This window comes from Sturnus vulgaris, chromosome 5 (genome assembly GCF_052056855.1).
Source record: "Sturnus vulgaris isolate bStuVul1 chromosome 5, bStuVul1.hap1, whole genome shotgun sequence".
Lineage (NCBI taxonomy): Eukaryota > Metazoa > Chordata > Aves > Passeriformes > Sturnidae > Sturnus > Sturnus vulgaris.
In genome coordinates, this window is record NC_142247.1 from 18,321,884 (window position 1) to 18,347,437 (window position 25,554).

Sequence of the window (25,554 nt, forward strand, 5' to 3'; positions counted from 1 at the left end):
CCACAAACTAGGTACATAATACGTATATATGTGTGTGTCTGTGTATGTAAAGCTCTTGTTGCGGGTGTCCAAGCATTTCTTCCCAGCTCCCTTCAAAACTGCAAGTTATAGAGAAGTCAATACAGAATCCTTGCAGGACTTGGTTCCCTCCAAAAAGGAAATCAAACCAGAAAAGTTTGTCTCAATAGGAAGGTATTCTCTGCCATGTCATCTCCTGTTTACAAGCAGGGAACTTTGAAACTGAACACTCAGCTAGAGGAAGAGTGGCTGCCTCCAGTGATTTGATGTCAAGTATTCAGGACACAAGACTGAAGCCCGTGTCTGCAATTCAGAGGTCTGTTTTGTCGATGTAGATTGCAGCAGACTCTGTAAGCAAGAGAAAACCACATATTTGTCATTTCCCCCAGACAATAGGGAAATATAGTTAATTTCAGAATGAAAATTACTTTAATCCACAACAGGGCAGATATCAGATCAATGCTGCATTCATGCAAAGATAGTCACTCAAATGCCAACATTCTGCAGCCCTTACCATTGCCTTTCCCACTCCATCAGGGACTTCTGTGATTGTTAACTGGAGATCAGCCTCTTCCCTTTCACATCAACAGTGGTGGCCAGCTAGTTACTTGTCATCAGGATTGGGAAATCTCAGGCTGATTATTTAACTCTTTGTGGTTTTGTTTTCATTTGGATTATCTCATGTTCTAGCTCCTCTATAATAAGCCTCTGTTATATTTGCAAATTGTTTAGCGATAGACAGGGATGCAGTGCACATTCAAATTTTGCTTTCATTCCAGAGTTTCTTTATATTATGAAGAGTAGGAAAAGACCTTTATCAGGTATGCCTTTACCAGATACATTAAGTGGAATGTGCTGTATTCCATGCTAACTGGCAATCTCAGTCAGAAGCTGAGATGAACAGAGCACTCATTTTGTCAGCTTTTTTCGAGGTCTTAGACATGCTGCAACACAGAGATCCCTTTCTCAGTCTTTTTAAGTGATTGGAGCAGTAAGGACTGGCTATAGACTGAGACAGAAATTGCATATTTTGTTGTTGTTTTCTTACTAAAAGAATTATAATGGTGAAGAGAGGCTTTTAGAAAGTATTGTACCACTCATTTTTTTTTAATTATGCAGTTTGCTTTAAAAATGTATGACTATACATTTACAGTCAGTCATTTATGGTAAAATGTCCGTAAGCATGTTGTTACACATTACACATGTTGTAACAATAGCTTAAATGAAAACTCTCTTTTGAAGGACCTCAATATTTTCACAGATATTTGCTTGGGCTTTTTTTCCATTAATCCTTACCCATAATCTGTGCTAGCATGTCCAAAGCACATACGTAATTATGGAAATGCAGAGAGCTGTTGCATTTTGTACACCTCAGCTGACAAATATGTAAACAGGAACTGATTATTCTCTTGGTCATCTAATCGGTATTAATCCTACTTATAACAGTAGAGCTTAGGAAACAGCCACAGAGGGGTATGTGTGGTGAAGGAGCTGTGATAGCACAGAATAATAAATAGCCTGTCCCTCCATGCTATCCATTTTGCAGCCCCTCTTAGGCTGGTGATACCTCAGAGCAGCACCATATTTTTGCTGTTAAACAGGGGCAGAGGCAAGCAGGAGTGGTGAGAAGGTGATGTGCAAATAAGGCTTCAGACTGAGGTCAGAAGGCTGAGGAAAAACACAGAAGGAAGAGTTACACTGAACAGCCTGTCACAAAGGCATAAAGAACACCAGTCTTGTCAAACACAGAGGGTAGGGTCAGCCTCTGTTTCTGTTTAAGCCACTTTCACAGCTTCCACATTGTCTTGTTGGCTGCTCCCTCAGCACTCCCTTATCAGCATGCCTCAGGGAAGGCAGATGCCACAGGGGAGTTAGGTCCTCACTGGTGCATCCTCCACATGGGTCTGAGTTTCAGAGGGAGCATGAGCCCAGCTGGTTGCCTTCACACCACGGAAAATGAGTGCTGGCATAAGCCTCTCTTCTGCTCTGTTAGCTGATACAGCTAGAGAGAGTTTCTTGTTGGAAACAATTCATTTCCGTGGAAACACACCAGTAGAAAAGCCATCAGCTGTAGCAGGAAAAAATTTGAGGAAGATGCTATCCTTGCTCACTGGTGGCACAACGTACTCTGTTCTGCTGGAGAAATATTCCTAATCCAGTCGCTGGAAGTCTTGGGTAGGAAAAGGCAAGAAGCCAGACTGAAGTGATTTTAATAGTATATTCAGGAATTTGCTCACCCAAGCTTTTAGTAAAACCTCTCAGCACTGTTATTCACTTCTGAAATTCAGACTGAATTGAGGAACAATAGGGTATCACCACTGATGATTAGACTGAATTACGTTTCACTTCATTATAGTTTATCTATAAAGGAGAGGAATTAAATATTTTGAAAATAAAAGAGAAATGCCATCCCCAAATGGCTATATTTTGTATGTTTTTAAAGTTTTGGAATCCGGATAGGAATGTTTTCGAAGGAAAGTTTCTGTGGCCCTTGCTGCTCCTCCCCTACTATGATTTAAGAAATCAGCAAATAATGGAGATGCTGGGACTGACCATTTCTCATGCGAATCTCTTGTAGCTGAAGACAGACTCAGAGAAGCGCTCAGTCACCGACAGTGAAACTTGGGGCAGCACTGAAGAGCTGAAGAAGCCAGAGGAAGACTTTGACAGCAGCGTAGACAGCAGTGGCAAGTGGAAAGGCCTTCCTTCGGGGCTATCTGAAGAGTCAGATAAAGGGGGGCAGAAAACATCTCTCTCTGTATCACAGACTGGATCTTGGAGGAGAGGCATGACTGCACAAGTAGGAACAACTCAGTCTAGGCACAAAGCAGGAACAAGTGCACTCAAGACCCCAGGTAGGAAACTTCTGTAGTTCAGATTACAGTGGTCTTAAAATAATTGATGGATATTATATATGTATGTATACTATATGCATATTGTTCTCTTCTCCCATAAATGATTGCTAGCTAAGATTGTAATATTGTAATAACTTTTTCATTTCTATAACTGTTAGTTTGCTACATGCATAATAATAATTTTTTAAGTACACATGGATGCATCCATCAGAAAAACTGTGATTGCATTTTGTTATGCTATCGTCTGTGTATGTCAATGTCTATTAATTCTTAGAAGTATTTTTGGACTCATCTATGCCTTATCCTTATTCTCTAGAAAACCTTACCTTTGATAATTCAACATATGCATAGAAATGGCCAAATATTAGAAGCTGAGTCAAAAAGATTGAATATTCAAGGAAAGGGATTCTGAATGATATTTTTAGTTATTTCTGAACTAAAGCTGAAATATCACATTCCACTTACTATGGGTGTTCTACAGACCATTGTTAAGTGATAAAAAATTGAAAAAAATGTGTTTTTACACACTTTCAGTGCTAACTGCCCTCTTACCTAGTTTTGGAAGGCCTCTCAGAAGTAACAACCACTTCTGCAATCTAGATTTGAAGCAAAAAACCCAAAGCTGGTGAAAGACATAATTATTAAAACCATCATTTTACTAAGGAAATGTGTATTCTCAGTAGAACATTTTCTGGAACTTTGTCATATCCTGACAAAATAGTGCATGCTTCAACCCCTAGATGTACAGGCAACTAGCAAAGATCTCCTCAGAATAAATTCCTACCCTTTGTGAACCCCTTTTGTTTCTTTGCAATTTAGAACTGCTAAACGTTGATCAGTCTCTGGTCTGTGAGATCCCTGAGGAGCACTGCCATGGTGATCATATGGATACAAAACTATAGCCCTCTAATAGCAATTAAAAATGGAGCTACTAAAAGTTTTGCTGCACCCCAGGCTAAGCTTTCTGGGTCTGTTTTGGTCAAGATGATCAGGCAGCCACTGTGCAACACAGAATTGAGGCCTTAATTACTAATGATCTGTATGTTTGCTGGGTCAGAGTCTGAGCTGTATCATGGCATGTGCATCTGTTTGTGTAGCATAAAATATGTGCTGGATAAAACATTAGGGGAGATAGCTCTGCTTTGAAGGTGTTACTCTTCATTGCATTTTAGTTTCTTAAGAGAAATTAGGTCATCCATCTCCAAGGCTTCCATAATTACTTGAAGAGTAAATTAAAAACTTTGGTATGTTTTAGGAGTTATTAATGGTATACAAATAGATGCTTAGAGATAAATTAGAATTGGAATGGCAATTTTTATCTATTTATGAAATAGGGAGAGGGTACTTACTGGTATAGCAGAACATCTTACTTCGACCTTTCTGCACGTTACAATAAAGTTCTAGAAAATATGGAAGAAACATAGAAATATATCTTAGATAGTCATAGGCCTACACAGGACTGAAGAAAGCCTCTCAAAAAGTCAAAAATCTTGAGAAGACATCAACGATGCAACAAAGACTAATTAACTTGTGTAATTGATATTGTTACAGATCAAGACGATTCATTCCATAACATAATCTCTCCCTGATAATTTTGTGTAACTAAAACCAGAACAAACTTAGTCATAAGCTACAAAGATATAATCAGTGAAAACCAAAGAACTCTATAAGTACCACTAATTTCTACATGCATAATTGATGTCATACTTCAGGAAATTTATATTACATATAATGTTTTATTTTCAAGTAGTATTTCTTTTATATAGAAATACTGTTAACAGAGAAAAAAAATAGTCAAAATACCTTATAGTTCATTCAAGATAATTTTCTACAACTATATTTCCTGTGAAGTCATCACAGGAATTTCAAGCTTGTAATACTTTAAGCTTACCTGTAATATGTCATACCTGCTACAGATAGGTGATGGGAGACTAAAGACCAAACTGGTCTGTTTCCTTAGGGAAGTTCTATTTGTGTATTTTTTTCATTTTGAAATTGTAATCATACAATGTTGAAATTACATATTAAGACGTTGCAGCTTAAACACAAGTGATCTTTTCAAACATACTTTTACTTAGGAAAAACCGATGATGCAAAAGCTTCAGAAAAAGTGAAAACTCCCCTGAAAGGGGCCTCCATACAGCGATCTCCATCAGATGCAGGGAAAAGCAGTGGTGATGAAGGGAAAAAGCCTCCCTCTGGCATTGGGAGATCAACTGCTACAGGGTCGTTTGGATTCAAGAAGTCTGGGTTGGGATCTTCTACTATAATCACCACAAGTGGAGCGACCATCACCAGTGGGTCAGCAACGCTAGGAAAGATGCCAAAATCTTCAGCCATCAGTGGGAAGTCCAGCGCAGGGAGGAAGACGAGCTTAGACGGTTCCCAAAACCAGGATGACGGCGTCCTGCATGTGAGCTCAAAGACAACTCTGCAGTACCGGAGTCTGCCTCGCCCATCGAAATCCAGCGGCAGCGGCATCCCTGGCAGGGGCGGCCACCGCTCCAGCACCAGCAGCATCGACTCCAATGTCAGCAGCAAGTCTGCTGGTGCTGCTGCCACCAAACTGCGAGAGCCCAGCAAGATCGGGTCCGGGAGGTCCAGCCCTGTCACCATCAACCAGACAGACAAGGAAAAAGAGAAAGTGGCCGTGTCGGATTCTGAAAGCGTCTCGCTGTCCAGCTCCCCTAAATCCAGCCCAACTTCGGCAAGCGCCTCTGGCACACCGGGACTTAGACAGCCAGGATCCAAATATCCAGATATTGCTTCCCCCACGTTTCGAAGGTTAGTGCATTTCTATGATTCCCTGAAGTTGCAATATTATAAAGCAAGGATTTTCAATATGTTGAAATACTATTCAAAAAGCCTTTTCAGGGAATATTTTGCCACAAACAAATCAAGCACAGGAAAATAAAAGGGCAATTTTTTTTCCCATACAACACAATTATTTCTTTGAGATTTGAAGACTTTTTCAGACCTGAAATGGCTGCTCCTTGAGCTATAAGCATTTTAGGTGCATCCCCATAACCATAGTTTGAAGCTTAGAAGGTGGACTCAGTCATCCTTATGGGTCCCTTCCTATTCAAGATAGTCTATGATTCTAAGTTCAGCCACATGTGCAGTTTCTTCTCAATGCTATGGTAAACCCCCAAGGGGAAGAAGGACACTGTGTTCAGGCACGTTCTCTTAATGGAACAGGCATTGCCGTATTGTGGATGAAGAACTGAAGAGCTCTTTAAATTAAAAAGAGTTAGATTTGCTTTCACATTGTTGGCAGCTCCAGCTACAAACGCTTCATTCATTATCTTAGCAGCTTCGCTACATTTTTCGACACAAACATTGGCAAAATTGTAAATGCTCCGTTGTAACATTTCTGGAAGTATAAATCCGGATGCGTGCTCCATGAATTGGGATGGAGCACTTGCTCTGCCGGAGAAAAAGCCAATAGTGCCCTCTGGTGCCCACTTGCCAAAACAGCATCTCCAGGCCGCTGGGAAGGTGCAGCTTGTTTTGTGGGCTTGGTCAAATGTAAAACGGGTTCTTATGTTGTTAGACATACTTACTTTACATCATGATAAGTTTTGCATTTATTTACCTTTAATTTATAAGCTGTACATTAATTGCAGCTTAAAATATTTCCAGAAATACCTTAAAACGTTGCATGACCTTTTAGTTCAAATTTTAGAGGACTTGCAGTTTATTTTTTCATCATCACCGTAGAAATTTCATATCTAGAATTGCTGGAAGACGTTATGTGAAATACACTTTTATCATTCCTGCCCTTGGAGACAAACTCTGCCCATTTAGCCATGGTGCAGTTTATTCTGTCTGAGTGGTTACAACATGACTGATGACCACATGACCATCTGTGCAGAAAAACAATGAGAGGGGAATTTTGCACAAATACTTAGATGTTTATTAAACTATGAAGGATTTTGCAAGTGTTTGTTGCAATCATTTAAGCAGATTTGAGGAGTGAGGAGTTTAAAAGCTAATGACTTGGGAATGCTTAATTACTGAATTTGGGTGAAAGTGTAATCTGTTTATGAGCTAATAAGACAAAAATGTGATTATTTTACCTTTCTCTGGGAGGGCCTCTGTGCAAAGAGCGCATCTGAATAGGAGCGAATGAGAGCAGTTACTAAAGAAACAAACCATAATTATTGTGAAATGGTTAAGTGAATTTAAATTTGTGCTGCGATTGATCAACTAGGTAGGCGTGATTTTCGTAGCAGTAATTAAAAATGTGTAGTTTGGCTCTTAGGATGTTGCGCCATGAATGTTTAATGTGGCTATCAGTTTCTCTAAAGCTATTTGTTTTACATTTAGGTTGTTTGGTGCCAAGGCAAGTGGTAAAGCTGCCTCTGCACCCAGTACTGAAGGTGTGAAACCCACATCGGCAATGCCCAGCCCTAGTACCACATTGGCACGGCAAGGCAGCCTGGAATCGCCATCCTCGGGCACAGGCAGCATGGGCAGTGCAGGTGGGCAAAGTGGTAGCAGCAGCCCCCTCTTCAGTAAACCTTCGGACTTAAATGCAGATGTTGTAAGCTTAAGTCACTCCCTGGCTTCCAGTCCTGCCTCAGTGCACTCTTTCACATCAGGTGGTCTTGTGTGGGCTGCAAACCTGAGCAGCTCTTCAGCGGGCAGTAAGGACACACCAAGTTACCAGTCCATGACTAGCCTTCACACCAGTTCCGAGTCTATTGACCTTCCTCTTAGCCATCATGGCTCTCTCTCTGGACTGACTACAAGCACTCAGGAGGTTCAGAGCCTGCTCATGAGGACTGGAAGCGTCAGATCTACTCTTTCGGAAAGGTGAGCTTGCCTATAGATATAGTGACCACGAAATAAGTGAGAGGCAAAAGGACAGGAGCCAAAAATATAAACCCTCCACCTGTTTTGCTAAAGGGACACTGTTTAATTAGCAGCTTAGTCCTTTATGTAAAAAAAAGGAAGGAAGGAGAGCTGAAAGGCATTGTAATGTGGAATCAACTGCCTTTTAAGGTTTTACAAGCACTTTTTCTATCTTGAGAATTTTTTTTTTTGTTTCCTTGCTCTGGAGACAACGAGATAAAAGAGGGGAAATTGTCTAATTAAAGGCAAGTGTAAACAGCCAACAGGTACATAATGATTCCTGCATGCTAGATCCACCTGCTGTCCCAGTATTTGGCAGTTCCAAAGCAAGCCATCCTCCAGCTGTGGGACCCCAGCTTTTCTCCTCCCATTAGCTGAAAGCACAGGCAGAGCTGCTGTGTCCTGATCTTCAGCTGACCAGTCTTGCCTTAAAATACTCAGTCTTGACAAGTTGCTTCTTACATGGTAATCATTACACAGATCCTCACTGAAGTGCAGTTTCACTGGTAGGGAGAACGTTTACAAGATGAGATCCTGGCTGTACAGTCTGTCCTGGCAAGTGCCCAGAACAAAGAAACACAAGAAAATTTTTTTCTGTATATTTACTCTATTAAAGAATTTTTTGATTTGCAGATGTTTTACCATTTAAAGTTACATTATAAAAGGTGCAACAAACCTGGCACATTGAACCAAAATTTTTCTTTTTTTTTTCTTTTTTTCTTTTTTTTTTTTTTTTTTTTTTTTTTTTTTTTTTTTTGTGAAACATTTATTTAGCTTTTGCAGGAGAGAAAAAACTAATCTTTGCTAGTCACTGAGTAACTTCTGTTTCCCATGAAAATTTTCAGGATTTGACAGTGAAATTCTTACCTCACATGGGGACTGTAAAATCAATATTAAATATTTCACTAGCCTTTGATTCAAAAAAGAAAATTTTACTGAACCAGTCAAAAATACTATAAACTTAATTAGTTGTTTAACAACAAAAACATGTTAAGGAGAAAAGACCATTAACATGCAACATCAAGTTGTTTTGCCCTTTGTATAAACTCAGAGATTTTTTGATACCCATCCTTTCCATAGAAGTAATTCACTTTCAGTGAGCTAGCATTAAAAAAAACCCTCAAAATCAAAACCTTGAGAAATCTAGATGGAAACTTTTACATAGATTTAATTTTCTTATGTTACATTTATAAGTATTACTATATCAGCTAAAAATCACACCTCTTACTAATATAATTACAAACTATATTACTATTAAAAACTAATATAGTATATCTTTTAATAATTATAAAACATATAACGTGCTCTAATAAAACATAGTATTATTAGTTAACAATACTGTAGTTACAAATACACTGATACATGAGCAATTTGTAGTTTGCACCATGCCTTTAATTCTTAAATAGGAATTTGAATTTGTGTATTATGAACAGAACATGACAATATTTCTTCAAAGGTCAAGTATTAATACTAAGGTTACAAAAGCCTTCACTGCCACATATACGAATGATGAGGTCAATAGAATGATATGGACGAGTATGAATTTATGCCAAAAAATTATATTTATATGCAGGATCTTAAACATCACATTTCAAAAATTAATGGCTTGGCAAAAGTTCCTGAGCAACCCCCACTGCTAATGCTTTATGTATTTGTTCAGTGACTTAATTTCAGTGGTTCCAAATACTTTGCCATTGGCAATATTTTTAAGTTTCAGATTTGTCCGTATGGGGATATTATGATTGAGTCCAGAGAGAGCTATTGTTCATTTTGATCTGGCCTCAAAACAAATATATGTACCTAGAGTAAATGGTGTCATTTCTTGAATTATAGCCCCAACAGGGTTTTAGCAGTCTGATTTTTCTGAAAGGTCTGATACGAGTGCTGAGTTTCTAAACTCTTTTATATATTAAAACTTACATGCAGCAAATTATTTTTTCACAACAAAAGCATTGATTTGCAACGTTGGAGACAGATATGGTTGGCAGCAGATTATGTCCTTTTTTCTTTGTAATCTCATATTTGGAATGCCTCTGACTATACTAATTATAGCATAGCATAGCATAAAAAATTATCTGCAAGGAGGCTTTTTCTTTTTCTTCAGTCACCCTAGAGCTTGCTAAAGACTGAATCAACAGTCGTTATAATCAGGTGTTCTAATATAATCTAGGGACAAAATCAGAAAGACCAAAGTGCACAATAAGGTACAACTAGAAAGCAACATAGTCTATGAAGAGAAACTGGAGGAAAAACTGAAAGAGAGGAGAGGGCTAAGGATAGATGATATAAAAAAAATATGGATTTGTTTCATTGGAACATTAGCTGTAATTTGATGGAAGTGAAAAGGTTAAAGATATCTTCAGTTTACTGGTTCTGATAAACTTCTGATTTCCCTGTTTCAGACAGCCTGAAAATCCTGCAGTCATTAGAATTGGAGAAAAGTTTTCAAAAGGTCTATGCTGAGGAAGGAGGGAGGAGGAGAGATGGGATGGAGGACAAGAGGATTACATGATGGCCAGTTTGTTTGGAAAAATACAGAAAATATTAAACAAAATAGATTAAGTAACAGATAACATGGGATTAGTCATTAACAGCCTTCTAAATAATAAAGACTAATTTAATTCATTTGCAGGAAAACATGCTCTCTGAATAGAGGAAAAATAATAGTAAATAGTAAATCTAATAAAAATCCTGAATTTACTAAAGCCTTAAGTGCTATTCCTGATAACACTCTCATAAGCAAATGGGGAAGATAAAGATGCTTGAATAGTTGGCGAAGAGTTACTAAAAGATGAGTGATGAAAGGCTTATTAGTCTGAAGGGATAGAACAGGACAGAATATATTTGCATAGATACAAAATGGAAAATAGTGAGGCTAATTTGCAGAACGTGTGTACAGAGTTGTAGTGCCCTTGCTGGGACAAAGCATTTTGAAAATGAAAGTATTGCATATAAGTCTTAGAAAGCAGCTCTCCCATTATACTTTTTAACATTAAGGCTTTAACTTGAGACTTTGGGACATCAAGTTTCAGGAAAGAACAACTGGAAAGAAAACACTGGGTACATCTACATTTTCTGTGAAGCTAAGTAGCCCTTGATTGCCTCCAAAAAAAGAGTCACCTTTCATGGAGACAGCAAATCTGCAAGGTCTCTGCTGTATTTGCCCACCTATCCCTCCAGGGATGATCAGATGTTGCCCACAGTTTTCAGGCTCCCCGCTGAGTGATGGTGCAGCATCAACACAGAGCTGCCTGACAACTCCTGGAGTGCAATGTTGAAGTTTACCCCAGTCAAATTCTGCATCATTCAATGAGATTCTATTGCACTTTAACAACTGAAAATAGACTCAGTAAAAGCAAGCAAAATATTTTCTTTTTTCAGAAGGAAAGCAGATTTTGCATCTCTCACAGGCCTTTTGCTGGTTTTGCACTAGCAATCTTTAGAACAAATTCTAGTTTTACTATCATAGCAGTGTAGCTCCCTGTATGGGAGGATACTTCTATTTTACCTTACAACAATTTAGAGGGATTAAAAAAAAAAAATCATGCAGGTACTTATACTCTAAAATAAAAATATCTTCTGGGGTTAATTGAAAATGTTACTACTTTAGTTGTAAAATTTTCCAGGTGGATACATCACCAGTAGTTCTTTCAAACCCTTAATTGCTGTTGAGCATTGCAAATTTATAACTTTCTTCTGCTTGATCCAAAGGACACAGCAAGGAAGGCATAAAATTGCAGAAATATAGAAATAAACAATGGTCTGATCAGCAGTAATAGCTGCATTTTAAGATTAGGAGAGTAGAAGTGGTTTTCAGTTACATGACTGGCTTTCTCTAGTTTGCTTTAAAGTTTTGAGTGCTATGAAAGCGCATCGAAATCCACTTAAGCCCTTCAAGAATTTCAATTATTTTAAATTATCATAATTGATAGTTGTGGTTTTAAGGTGTGAAACAGTGCATCCTGTATCAGATTTTCTTATGTGCCTAGCCTTTTGTAGAAACTAAGACCATATCAGCTTGGCCCAACCTGTCATGGAGCTCTCTAACTGTTTCTTAGCTTTAAATAATTTGTTTTATTCCCTAACAGCTCTTAAAGAGTTAGGTGTAGCTCAAGGATATGCTATTATGGCCCTTTCCCAAGATAACCTCATCACCAAGGGCAGGTAGGAAAATGAGGAATGTATGGCTTCCTGTAATTTCTCTCATAGAAGTTAAAGTCAGCTTCAGCAGTGTGAAACAAACAAAAGAGAATGAGATACAGTGAGTTTGATAACTTCAGCCTATTTCTTCATTCCTGTTTCTGCAAGAGTGCTTTTTCCAATTTACATAGCAAAGGAAAATATCAGGAATACTTATGATATTCTCATCCTCACTTTTTATTGGGTTTTGTCCATTTATGCATTGCTTCTTTCAGGAAAGGACTGTCTTTATTACCATTATCAACTTTAGAGATGTGAGGTAAATTCAATTCTATTTACCAAAAGTCCAATTTCTGTGGAAGCAATGAACCCAGCTTTTGGTGGATGAGTTGTTTCAGATATTAAAAAGATAAGGGCAATTACTGATCTGAAGTAATAGTTACATGAGACCATGCTTAATGGTTTCATACAATTATCTGAAATCTAGGAGCATCTTTGTAAGCTTCATTATTTTGCAAACACACAATGAGCATTTGCTACCCTCACTTTAATGCAGTTGCAATAACTTCATGTTTATATAGAGGAATAGTCATTCCTATTTCTTTTGATAATCTGAATTCAAAAGACTTTTGGAAAATTCTATGGTCACTCTTAACCTACTTATATGACTGGCATACCTTTTGCCTTGGGGATTGACTTAAAGGAGCACTGACTCCTTTATTTTTAGATAATGTGCTATAGATTACTTTGAAATACATATATCTCTAAGTTAAAGTAATATTGGAAAATATATTGTTCATTTGGACTTTTAAGTGTTTACATAAGAAACTGGTGTTATGATCATGTTTATTCATCTTGAAATGTAGAGGTGCATAAGAGTAAATAATAGAACATCAAGGCCCCATTTTTCTTTGTGAAGCAAAAAAGAAGTGAATCATTAATTCAAATTTATATTGTCTTTTTGCCAGCCATTCTGGGTCTTGTTAGGAGCAAAATGCTCCTAACTGTCTGACTCTCACATGGACCATGATAACTGGGCCTGTGCTGAAATACTGATAATTTTCTCCTTCCATTTGCTTCCTCCAAATGCAGAAGAAGGCCCTTTATTAAACTAGTAAAATTGTCTGTAAAATTTCCTGGTTGTAAGAGTAGTTGGCTTCCATTCATCCAAGCCCTGATAGTAATGTATTGTCCTTGCCAACAGTGTTTACACTGCCTTTATCTCCTTGCATCAAGGATACATGACAGTATCATCACCCCAACACAATAGGAAACACCTTTAATAAGGGTATTTCTTGAGTAGCAAGGGTCCTAAGTTATTGCTGCTCTCAGAGGTGTGATTATGATATGTAATACAGAAACTTTCAAGAGCCATTTTGCCATTTCATCCATATGGCGACACTAAGCTATGTTCTAAAGGGAGAAAACTTTGCAATTCAACCCACACCAACCAGAGACCAATTTACCAAGACTTTATGATGAAATGCTCAAATGACACTTGGAAGGAAGGCTAGTGGGTGCCATTCTAGCGATGTGGTTTAAATGAGGAAAATTCCATCCATATATTTTGGGTAATCAGCCACTCTGACACTGTGTGTGCAAGAAAATGAAACAACATCTCTCTGGTGCCACTTTTCATTGTCCCCACCATTGCCCCTCAACAACAGAAAGCCAAGAGTCTGAATCTTTGGAACATATTTCTACATGCAGAGCTGTCATTTGGCTTCTGGCAAGGCCATGCTGCCTCTTAGCAGGTGCCACAACCTTCATTCCTTTTGGAAATCTATTGCCTTATCATATGCAACTGTGAAAAATAAAGATTCATACTGTGACCATATGATTCTCACACAGATTGCAGAGTATAGCTGTAGAAAGGTTAGAAATGGTAAAGAAGCACTTCTTTCTGACTTGGACAGTCTCCAAATTACTATTGACCCAACCCAGAGCATGTCTAGATGAAAAATGAATGTGCAGCAGTCCTTGTCCTATTGTTCCCTCCAATAAGTAAAGGATTTATCATGAAAGTTTTATTAAAAAGCATTAAATGACCTTCTGTTGTGCACACAAACCTAGAGCTTTAAAATTTGTGATTCTGAACAGTCCTGTTTACTGTATGTCCTTAGGGATTTTTTTTGTTTTAACAGCATGCAGCTTGACAGAAATACACTACCCAAAAAGGGATTAAGGTATATTTTTTTCTTTTTGAGCATGACTGCTGCTTCTCTATTTTCCTGTAACATTTTCTACACTGCCTTTATTTTTCTTTCTCCTTTTGTTGATCCTGTTTACAACAGAGTTCTTGGAATTTTGATTCAAACCAGAAAATGTAAATTTTAACAATGAAATTTGTTTCCATGTCTGCCTAAGGAAGAAATCTTCTTTCAATATATACCATGGAAAGTAAATACCATTAGGGATCATTTCCTTATGCAATGAATCTTAAAAGGCATTGAATCCTGGAGAGCTAAAAAGAACAAGATATTTATGCAATTCAATAGGAGCAGTTATTGAAAACATTATGGAGAAAAACAAGGTTTTAGAAATGGATCTGAGCTGAACTCATGCAAACACTCATGCAATTTGAACTGGAGAGCTACTAAAGGGTAGGGCTAGAAAATACTAATTTTACTATCCGAAGTTTGTAAGTATAAAATGCGTGCTGCTCCTACAGTTTTCTTGGTCCTTTTCCAGCATTACACAGAGTCCAACTTCGCTACTAACTCTTCATTAAATTCTGTCTTCATTACAGAAAACAGAATTTATCCACCCTCTTCTCTCCTCCACAGTTAGAAGAGCAGATCATTAGGTAACTTGGCTGGTCTCATCAGGCCTGGAAGCCTGTCTCCCCAATCCAGGAAAAAGATTTGGCAAGCAAGGATATATGTGCGTGCACACAGACACTCTGCAGTTTTACAATAACTGAAATTACACCCTCAAATCTCATGAGTTTTGAAAATTTATTTATAAAAATTTAAGATAGTGCTAAACTACTGTCACTATAATGCACCTTCTGGCTTTCTGTACTAGCTGTTCCTTAATAAGAATTTAGTCAAATTTCCTATCATCACAAACCAATAGCTTTGGATTTACAGAGAATGGAAAAGGTGGAAGACATTAAAGGCATAATGGAGACCCTGTGAGGATATGATGGGATGATCGAGGTTTCTGGATGTACAACTGTAATGGTGGCTGAAAGCTGAAAGTGAATTGGAGTGGGAAAACTGCTTATAGGCATATAAGAATGATCAGTTAGACCAAAAAAAAAAAAAAAAAAAAAAAGTTTGATTTGATGTGCAGAGATCCCAGTCCAAAACTCAGATCCTGAATTCTCATTTTGCCATCTTTCCAATCTGATAACCACTCTAACTCTGTACTCTACCACATTTATGGGCAAAGATCATAGCTGTCTTTTTGAAAGAGAAAGGAAGTAAATATTTAATAAGAACAAGATGGTTGACTGCTGTAAAATATTGTACAAAACCCCAAGCACAACACAAGAAGCTACATGTTCATTTAATCTTCTCTCTAAGCAGAAACACTTGTGCCTCACAAGCCCAAAGCCATAATATCAAAAGCCCTTTCTGCTCTGCTGTTTTGGGCAACACTGATGGCTTATGGCAGTAGTGAAGAAGGTGCTCATTTCTCAGCAGGATATTGTCTGAATAAAGCAGACTATTTCAGACATTGCTGAAAACAATCTCTTGATTAAGACCCATGCTGTCTGCACATTTTAATGTTTAATCACTTCCAGAATTGCCCTTCTTCCAGCTCAGCCAAGGCTGTACCAGTGAGTTACCAGTTCTCCCTCTTAGCCCTCATGTCACACTGCATTTGTTTTACTGGTTTACTATAGGAAGCAGTTGATGAATTATTTGATTGCCAGACTTCTTCCTTCCAGAGAACTTGCTTCTGCTAACTGTTTATTTTTCCTGTCCCTTTTCCTCCCCTCAGTTTGGGGCTGGACAAAATGTCAGGTAGCATTCAGAGCAGCAGAGAGTATGACCATGAATAGCTATTGTTACCAATGCAAACTCCTTTTTCAGAGTTGTTGATCTGTTTCACTCCTGTTGTCTAATCAGCTGCCCATATGATATGTGACAGATTTCATTTTGTAAGTGGCTACTAACCTTCCTTGGCTTCTATTCTGTCAGTTCCCCATCCCAACCATACAGCTTCCAGGCTTTTGCATCAACCTGTGCACTTCCTATAGCTTTGAAGTCCTTTTCTGTCAGCTCAGTTGTCTGTCTGCTATGGTCTATCATCCTGTCTCTTCAAAAGAAGGGGATGCTGTTTTGGGTGGGGGGAATGAAGAGTTAGGGGAGTTCAAGTCCTGTATGTTTTCTGTTGTAGCCCAATGGTAAATTGTACCTAATTAAACTCTCTGGTGATAACCACTTGACTAGACTTGATGTTTCCTAGGGTTTTGTTCTGTTTAACTGGTGAAGGGTTTTTATGTGACAGATGTTTCTTTCCAAAACATCACCTTGTCATTGCCTTGAGCATGTCAGCTGTGGTTTTTCAGATACACGCCGTCATCCCGGCAGACAAGTCAGGAGGAAGGCAAGGAATGGCTGCGCTCCCATTCAACTGGAGGCCTGCAAGACACTGGCAGTCAATCCCCACTTGTTTCTCCTTCAGCTATGTCTTCATCTGCAACTGGAAAATATCACTTTTCCAACCTGGGTAAATGCTGTTTCCCTTCACTGTTTCTTCCCCTCTGTAACAGAACCATAAAATTCAACTGTAAATATTTCTTAGTCTGCCAGACTAGGTAGTTTATTTTTAACATCTTCATCACCATATTGTTTTACCTCATTAATGAGGGGAAGCTCACAGTGTTGTTAATGAAGTGGGTCGAGTTACCACCTATTTTGCACAGAGGAAAAAAAAATTCTTTATGACTTGACCAAGGAGATAAATTTTGAGGGAGAGCTGGAAATTAGCTTCTAGTTCAAAGCTATTCATCGTTTAGGTTTCACAGTCAGTAGGATTCTTTCCAGTGATTTTAGTGAATGTCAGATACTAAACATTGCATTTTTCCTACATATAGGTTTGCTTTGAGACAGACCTTTTCAATGTGTTTCAGTAGCTGGACCTGGTTATAACTGCACTGGGCACAATCAAATCCTAACCTTGAATGCCATATAGTATTTTGCGATGTGAGTCACAGTGCAGTTTTATTTGATTACACACCAAAGTTTAGATTTGGTTCTTCTGACTCTTGTTTCAAATTAATCCAACACAAGTTTGATTCGGGTTTTTTTTTTTAATAATTTTAAGACTTTATTTAATTCTGAATAAAAAACATTTATCTGCACTGCACTTGACACATACCTAGGTTCACAATGAGCTTTTTATGGTTTAAGCCCTTACTGAGGAATTAGTAACATCCTTTGAAGCATTAACACTTCTATCACTCTGTCACAGCTTACAGCATCTATAGATTACAATCACTCAAAAGAAATTTGATCAGACATACACATGTTACTCTATATTACATACTGGAAAAGAAGTTGAGCTAAGCTACTTTTAAAAACGAAATTCGATCCTCGCTAAACAAGCCATTGCTTTGAATTTTTCTCTTGTAGTTTTAAACACAGCTCTTTGTAAGCAGTGTTTTTTCACTATATTATTTTCTGTTTGCACTTATCTCCTTTTCTTTTTGTTTACAGTTTTTGTGAAATCACACTAGAGAGCAATAAGATCATGGGGTTTAAATATATTTTTTCATTGTCCTTTACTTTATTTCAATTTTCATAGCTCTGTGGAATAATTTTCTCTCACAACACAGCTGTTATGGTAGTTTATAACTTAGGACACATCTTGGATGATTTAAAATAAAACTCCGGACACTGAGGCTGAATTTGGCTAGACAGCTAGATTTTTCTTCTAGGCATTGAGATTGTGTGGTCCAGGGGCACCATAGCCAGGCTTTCCTTTCTATTGGCAAAAGAATATTGAAAAAGCTTAAAGTAGGTTCATCAATGCTGTTCTTGATTCCAACCATGTCTGACTACACCAGTTTATTAGGATGAGATTCAGCTGAGGCCTGTGCACAAATATTTAACCTAAAATATTGGCAGGTGCTCCTAAAAGTCCAAGGATAAATGTCTTGCATATGCATATGGTCTTAACAGTGGTCAGTAATACAGGTATATAACAATAAAATACAGATACTGATTAATTAGAAGAGCTGCTTTTAAAATAGTTATGATCTCTTATTCCTTTTTAACTTTTGAATGTCCCTCATTGATTTTCTGTCTTGGGCTGCCAAGGGGTGTTCAGACAGCAGTGCTAGTGTTACCCGGTGTTTTACAGGATTAATGTCATCCAGCTCCTTAGAGGCTATCTGCTCCACCTTTTTGTTGTAGCTTTAAATGTAGGAATAAAAGCCTTCCATTTTGTCAACAGCATAAAGTCCACCTAACCATGCTACTCCTACATTACCATTTTGTGCAGAACCAAAATTCACGTAATGGAAATGTGCTTCATTAATAAAGCTTTTTATTCCAGTGAGTCCAACCAACCTATCACAGTTTAACCTTCCTGGACCCAGCATGATGCGTTCAAACAGCATCCCTGCACAAGACACTTCTTTTGATCTCTACGACGACTCCCAGCTGTGTGGCAGTGCTACGTCCTTAGAAGAGAGACCACGTGCCATCAGTCATTCAGGGTCATTCAGGGACAGCATGGAAGAAGGTAAGACTGGGTAACTACTTAGATTGGCAAACAGGTCCCAGAATAGATGTCCAAAGCATAGTAAAATTTTAAAATATTTGTTTGGCACCCTGTGCCATAGAAACTTAAATGATTTTCTATGAATGAATGAAATGAAGCTTTTCTTAAATGAAGCTTTTATTAATCCTGTTGAGTTGGACTCACAAGCCTTCCTTGTCCTAAAGCATGGAAGGTATTACATTCATCCAGTAATAAGCAATGCTGTATGTATTTCATACATGTACAAATCCTCTATCAGAAGTTTTGGAGAGAAGGAAGCCATTCTTGGAAAATTATTCTTTTTTCCTCTAAATCCAAAATGTCTGAATGCACCTTGGCTACCGTGTTTCTCTGTTTTCTTAGTCCTACTTTTGTGCTTCCTTTTTTTCCCTCAAACACCAGTGCTACTTAGCATCTCCTTTCTTTTGCAGTCTTTTAATCTCACTTTCCTACAGCTTCCTACAGCAAACACCATGTGCATTTCTGTATTGAAATTCTATAATTTAACCTGACATCACTATTTTATGCAGACTATCACTGTCTGCGTTCTTTAATGCTATCTGCAACATCTGGAACTTGGTGAATATTTTTTGGTTTGGTTTTGGGTTTTCTCTTTTTTCATCCAATGAGAACTTGACAACTCCTAATTAAATGCACTATAACATTTTCTTGTGAATAATATTTCTGGTAGATCTGGTTATTTGCAGAATTCCTATGAGTCCAAAGTCCTTACACCCTTTAATTAAACAAAAAAAGACAACTGAAATTCCATTAAATTCATTCTATAACACTCATCTTGTTTACTGCTAAGTGATGATGATGTAAATTATAATAGGCAAATAAAAGTCTTACCTTAGTCCCAAAGGTCATAATTACGAGATAAAAGAGGGGGGGGAAGTCCCAGATAAAGCAACAGACAAATAATACTTCTACTTTTTTATTCCTTTTACTGTATTTTAGAGGATGTATCAGGCAGACATCTGGGTATGTAATACTAGCAGTAGGGTGCAGGACAACTCAAGCTGTGAGTTGTCAGCACAGAGAGAATGGCTGACTGCACAGAAGAATATCACATAATTCAAGGACAGAGCTGACTACAGACGCTTTGCTGAGGAACAGAATTATCAAACTAAACACTGGAAGAATAATAGAGAAAACAAAGCAATTTATGCATAGAAAAGGAGGTGTTAAATGTACGATTTCAATAATGGGTCGCCAGTGGGTTTGATGAAAGCTTTTTCATTGGCTATGTTTCATATCCAGCTGGAGTGGATAACCATGATCAACCTGAGTAAATGAAAGTCAATGCAGCAGTAATAAACAGTTTTCAGCAGTTTACAATCATTACAGATTAACATGAAATTATGCTGTTACAAGGTCAAATGTATTTCAAGATAGATGCTCTGAGGAAGGTTAAAGTGAAGCAAGGGAGGTAATTCATACAACCACTGTGTATGAATGCAGAATGGCAGTTTGGCTGAGACATTTAAACCAAAGACTGAAAACCAAACATATTTTGGAAGCCACTCTATTTCAATGGTCAGTGTACCACATTTGTATAAATACAAAACTAGATTTAAAGTCCATTTGACTAATCCAAGAATTCTTGTAGTGTCTGTTTTTTGCATACAGGTAGGTATTAAAGCAAAACTTTTTTTTTTTTTTTCCTAATCAAACCATGGAAAATTATAAGTATCTAAAAAATTTCTTGTGAAACAAAAATAAAACGAGGTAATTAAATAAATTACCTTATTTGAAATTATCTGTGGGTATAGCCTGCCTCAGGAGAGTCATCAGAAGCAGAAGCGGGCAATTTTTAAAAAAGTTTTAGTCTTTATTTGCCATTTCCAGGTAGGCCAGGAACCCCATTTCTTAAAGTGCAGCCCTGCAATATTCACTCAATGCTCTTGAGGGAAACTCCACTGAGGATTAGGGAAATATGGCACCACCCCTCACAGTTACCCCTTCCCATGGACTACAACTACACGGGTCAGCATTGCTGATGGAAGATTGGGAGCTCACCCCATGGAGTATGAAGTGTTTTCCAAAGCACAGTCTCTTACTAAAGTCATTTTCTCAGCTAAGGACAGGTGTATAAACAGCTCAATTTCTGGTTTCTCTGAAGAGCATAATTATCAAGTGATTTCTTGTCAAAGCAACAAAGTTGATGCTTGGTTTGCTGATAATAATACAAAATTTCATTGGCTCACTCACCTGCCCCATATACAGGAAAATGTTTTTTCTATATAGGACAATCTTTCTAAATGCAGGGAAATCTATCAATACCTATTCTATACTGATAGCTCATAATTGCTCTTTGTGGAAAATTGCTTCTCATTTTAAAAATTTGTTTACTTATTGAGCTACATGGAGGGAAGTTTTATGCTTTCATCAATATTTCATGTTATTTTCCTTTTCTTAAAGTACATGGGTCCTCATTATCACTTGTCTCGAGCACATCCTCTCTCTACTCTACGGTGAGTATTGATATTTTAGAAAAAAGTTCTGCCTGCCTCTGTTCTTGTTCATTGTTCATGAAAATTTCAACTCTGAGATCTAGAAGAATTAGAATTTTACTGCAATAAAGTAGGAGTGTTTATTTTGAGTTTTGTACTACTGCATACTATATTAGAAAATTTTTTTTCACCTTTTTAATGTGACTTGCTTATAAATGTTTAAAATCACCCAGTATACATTTTGAAAGCTAAAAAAAAGATGACAGTCTAAGAGTGTCTCTTTTATGGGGGTCTTTATGCCATTATAGTTGACCATTTTGAGTCATTCTGTGTACTTTCCTCTAGTGAACAACTTAGAAAATTATTTATATCCTGGCACTGTTTGAGGTAAACTTGAAAACCACAAGACTGCTTTAGGGTAAGGGAGTTGTAATTTGGAGTTTAGACGTCTACTGATATTTCTTGCAAGTGACAGCATTTAGATGTTATTTGCAAAGAGAAGAATAACTTTATAAAATTTTAATCTTTTTTAGTTAAGTTAATTATATTGAATAATATGTTTCAATCTTCAGAAGTTGTTCTGGGCTTGGCCTTTTTCCTCTATTTTATTGATTGATTTTTTGGTGGGTTTTTTTTAATCTTATGGGGAGGTTTAAATATATTTTGCATCGTTTACTGCTTCGGTTGCTCTACTAACAAAAAATCATCCATAGGGGATTTGTTGCACGTTTTTGGACATTCCCTTACTGATACACAGCAGTTGCTTTGTAACCTCCTCACTAATTACAATTACATGCTGCAGTAGCCCCTTTTCACAGGACAGCAGCTCACTCACCTGCTTTCATCCCATGCATTCATGAATAGTGTGTGTCCTCTCCATATGTCCAGGTGTTGAATAGTGTCAGCTGACATTCCAGAGATGCACACCCAGCACTAGTTGTTGCCTAGGAATACCAAGCTCATGCAGTTTTTGGTGCATTTGTACCACATGGTAGCTCTGTCTCAGTGCTAAACTCATGTTAGCTTGAAAAATGTGTTGTATCCCTGCACAATGGTGCCTCTCCTAGTTCTGTTTTATCATAAAAAGGTTTATACAAGGGCATATCTAAAACATCAAGTAAGCATGCCTTAGGTTTTTACAGGCCTTAAAATGCAAGTTGCAAGTCATTCCAGTCCAGACCAGTCCTGGATTATTTGGAAATGGGAAAGGGGAGGTGAAAGTGGGAGGTGTAGAGTGTATATACAGACTGGCTACACATGAGGCATGACTAACATGCAGAGTCAAGCTTCTCACTTATGTTTTGATGGTAGAAAAAATTCTTTAGAACTATTTCCCTGTCTGTGAGACACTACAATCAGTTTGCATGGGAAGGTATGTCAAAAATCATAATTCAAGCTTTGATGTCAAATTTTAGAAGAATGTTATGAAACTGATAGATGGAAAAATCAAGTTATAAAGTGGAACAGGATGCTTTCAACACCTAGTAAGTGAGAAACTCTGAAATATCTGTGCTCTGATGTTATGTAATGTAGCAAGAATTTACAAATACTTACTATTTATATAACCTGTTATATTTCAACAGAGTATCTTGGAAATATTAACTAAACCCCATGATAATAAAAATGTATTTTTCCTGCAAAATAAATTTTAAACTGTTTACCCATTTTCATACAATAAATATCCTCTGACTGTGAATTCACTTCGCAGCTGAACCCCACTCCTTAAGTAATTGATTATGTAGGCAAGATAATGGAAGCTGCAGAAAAATCTGAAAAGGGCCAGAACGAAATTGGTATGAAAAAATTACTAGGATTTACTTTAGAGAGGATTTTTGATCTGAATTTCTTGAATTGCTTGAGCCCCCTGTGAAAATAGTTTAAACTTTTCATCAATTAATCAAAAGATGATGCACAAGTGGAGTATAGAAACATGAAAAGTTTAACACTCAGTATCACATCAGCTGAGTGAAGAGAGCAATGGAATAGCTTCACACGTTTATCTCAATTAAATGTATTGATCAGATTTCTCAAGCATTATCTTAAGCCTTAGTGATAGTGGTTTTTGTGACTTAATCACTGGAGAAATTCAGACAAAATACTAAATGAAGATCTAGACCTTCATGTATAATTACCAGAGGATAGCTGAAAATCTTCAAGTTTTTCTCTGAAGATTGTTTCTTTGAGAATTAGAACATGAGATTCAGAAGAGACTTTTCATTATTTTCTGCCATTGAATGAGTCCAATGACACAGAAGTTCTGCACTCACTACTATTTTCTGTATATATTGGCTTTCTTCTTGACTTGCATTTGGGTTTTCAGGACTTAACTTGCACAGACTGGAAATGTAGCTTATAGAGATATGCATGTACAGAGACGTCCATTTTGTTTCACAGAAAAACATACCATGTAAGCAGATGTGGTAAACTGATTCAATGTTGGCAGTGAATACATTAAACCCTATGAGCAATTGAAAAAATTGTTATGGGTTGTCTCCTGTTTCAATCACCTCCTGCTCAGTAGGTGAAGCACTTAAATTTTCACATATTTAGTTAATTGCCAATTTCTCACACTGGCTCTCAGCATTAGCTACACTTTGACTCTCTCAGTTTCATTGATTGCACTAAGCCATGCTCAGAGGAGTTTTGTAAGGACATGTTATTTGTACCTTAATCTTCTGAGACTTCGAAAAAAGAAAAAAATAATCCTTGCAAGGATGGGATGCATGCATATGATAGAGAAGTAGAGTGAGAAAAAGTTTTTTCCTTTTAGAGCCTATTGGAACAATGGCTGAATCCTGGGTTACAATGGTGTGAGCATGAACTTAAGTAAAAACTGCTCACATGCATTTGGTTGTCAGATTCTATTTTCTAAGCTGATAGTATGTCCACAATCCCGGTCTTTCTTTCATTTACTTCCTTCACTGCCCACAAAATCTGAATTGCAGGAGCCACCTCTCTGTGTTCAGGGAGAGGCAACACTTCCTTGTGCATTCAGGGAGTTATCTGGCAAGAACTTGTAGCAATGCCTTCACCAGGTTTGGTGGTCCAAGGATAAATACCTTGTCCTCACATGGCAGTTTTGGGAAAAGGTCACCAAACCTAATTTTTTGGGGTTTTTTTTGTCACAGAAGAAATCATAAGAGGACATCATCATCTCAGTCCCTTTGTGACTCCATGCACTATATATTTCATGTAACAATAATGGGAATAGAATATAATTTTTTTTCTGTAGGCAGATCTCCTTTTTGCAAATGTAGATCAGACAGTGTGTTACAGTATGTGTATCACATCGGTGCAGAAAAGAATTCATTATACTAAATCAACCTCATATAGTGATGTGTCACGTATTAGAGTAGTTTCAGCTAAAAGCACTTCTAAGTGTTGCCAAGGTAAATATCATAGCATCACAGTCTGTTTAGTGACTGCTAACAAATAAGCATGTATGAAAAGAGGCATTTTCCAGAAGTCTTGTCCCCTCACACAAGATAAAGCAAAAAACCCATTTCTATTATAAATAATTAAAATCCTGACAGTCCAAAATTAAGGCCTAATACAGGCCCAAAGTCAGCTATACTAATTCGTAATAACACAGAGTAAAACAGTTCTGTGCCAGAGAATCTTCTGAACTCTTACCTTGGGTTTTCTTAGTGTTTCTAGTGTTATTTATAGATAATTCCTCTACCTACATTTTCCTTTCACTGCTTACTTCTCTTCCAGATAATGTAGACTGCTTCTCTGAAAGTGGGCCCCTTCAGACCATGGGGGGATTGATTTCCAGTACATTAACTGGTTCCTATTTTATGTTATGAAAGGGTTCCTTTCTCATGGCATGCCATTCTTTTCCATTAGAATCCTACTGAAGCAAGATTTATCCGTCCACCAAATGTCTCCTGACAAGGACTAATCCAATGCTTAGAAACTGAATGACTTTCAAATGTTTGCTTTGAAGTGGTTTAGTTTCTTAACTTCTTGAAAAAGGCTACTGATTAAAAAACTTCAATATATGACATAATACGTTGCAATATGGAAAATACCTAAATTATTAAATAATATTGGCAAGTTTAGTTGAAAATTTTAACATGACTTGATAGCCCTTAATATTCTGTTCAGTACTCTGTATGGAAGAAATCACATTAAATTGCAAGTTCCCCTCACCTTTCCCAATGTATGTTTTGCAGATATGCTGTCAACTTCTCTTATCAGGGATTACTTATTATCTTATTAGGAATATTTCTTTGTATGCAGTAAAACAAATATAAATCCAGGAGCCCTAATAATTATTGCAACACAAACGTTTTCTGTGTCAGACTAAGGTCCATTCAGTGAGAGCATAGTAAATTTTTGTTTGTATCTTAGAAATGTAGCTGCAGTTTCTACAGTTCTGGTCCTGCTCTCCCTTTCCCCACCATTTCATTTTGTCAGTATGCTGGCAAGTTCTTTGGGGTTTCAGCTGGAGCTTTGCCCAGCAAGTTGAAAAGAGTTTCATTTTTTGTTTTTACTGGATATCT

At 37.4% G+C, this 25,554-nt stretch overlaps 1 protein-coding gene across 9 annotated transcripts in view; it reads left to right on the forward strand.

Moving 5' to 3' along the window:
• The window catches only part of NAV3 (neuron navigator 3), a 510,531-nt gene that overhangs the window by 445,451 nt on the left and 39,526 nt on the right, over positions 1–25,554 (forward strand). For 5 of the 9 annotated variants that reach the window (XM_088164978.1, XM_088164973.1, XM_088164974.1 and 2 more), the window contains 7 exons: positions 2,597–2,873; positions 4,952–5,657; positions 7,203–7,691; positions 14,015–14,056; positions 16,393–16,553; positions 18,384–18,572; positions 21,015–21,067. In XM_088164978.1, coding sequence (XP_088021104.1) covers positions 2,597–2,873; positions 4,952–5,657; positions 7,203–7,691; positions 14,015–14,056; positions 16,393–16,553; positions 18,384–18,572; positions 21,015–21,067 — 1,917 coding nt within the window. The remainder of the gene's footprint in view (positions 1–2,596; positions 2,874–4,951; positions 5,658–7,202; positions 7,692–14,014; positions 14,057–16,392; positions 16,554–18,383; positions 18,573–21,014; positions 21,068–25,554) is intronic. The other 4 variants (XM_088164975.1, XM_088164982.1, XM_088164979.1 and 1 more) reach the window with 3 other exon arrangements.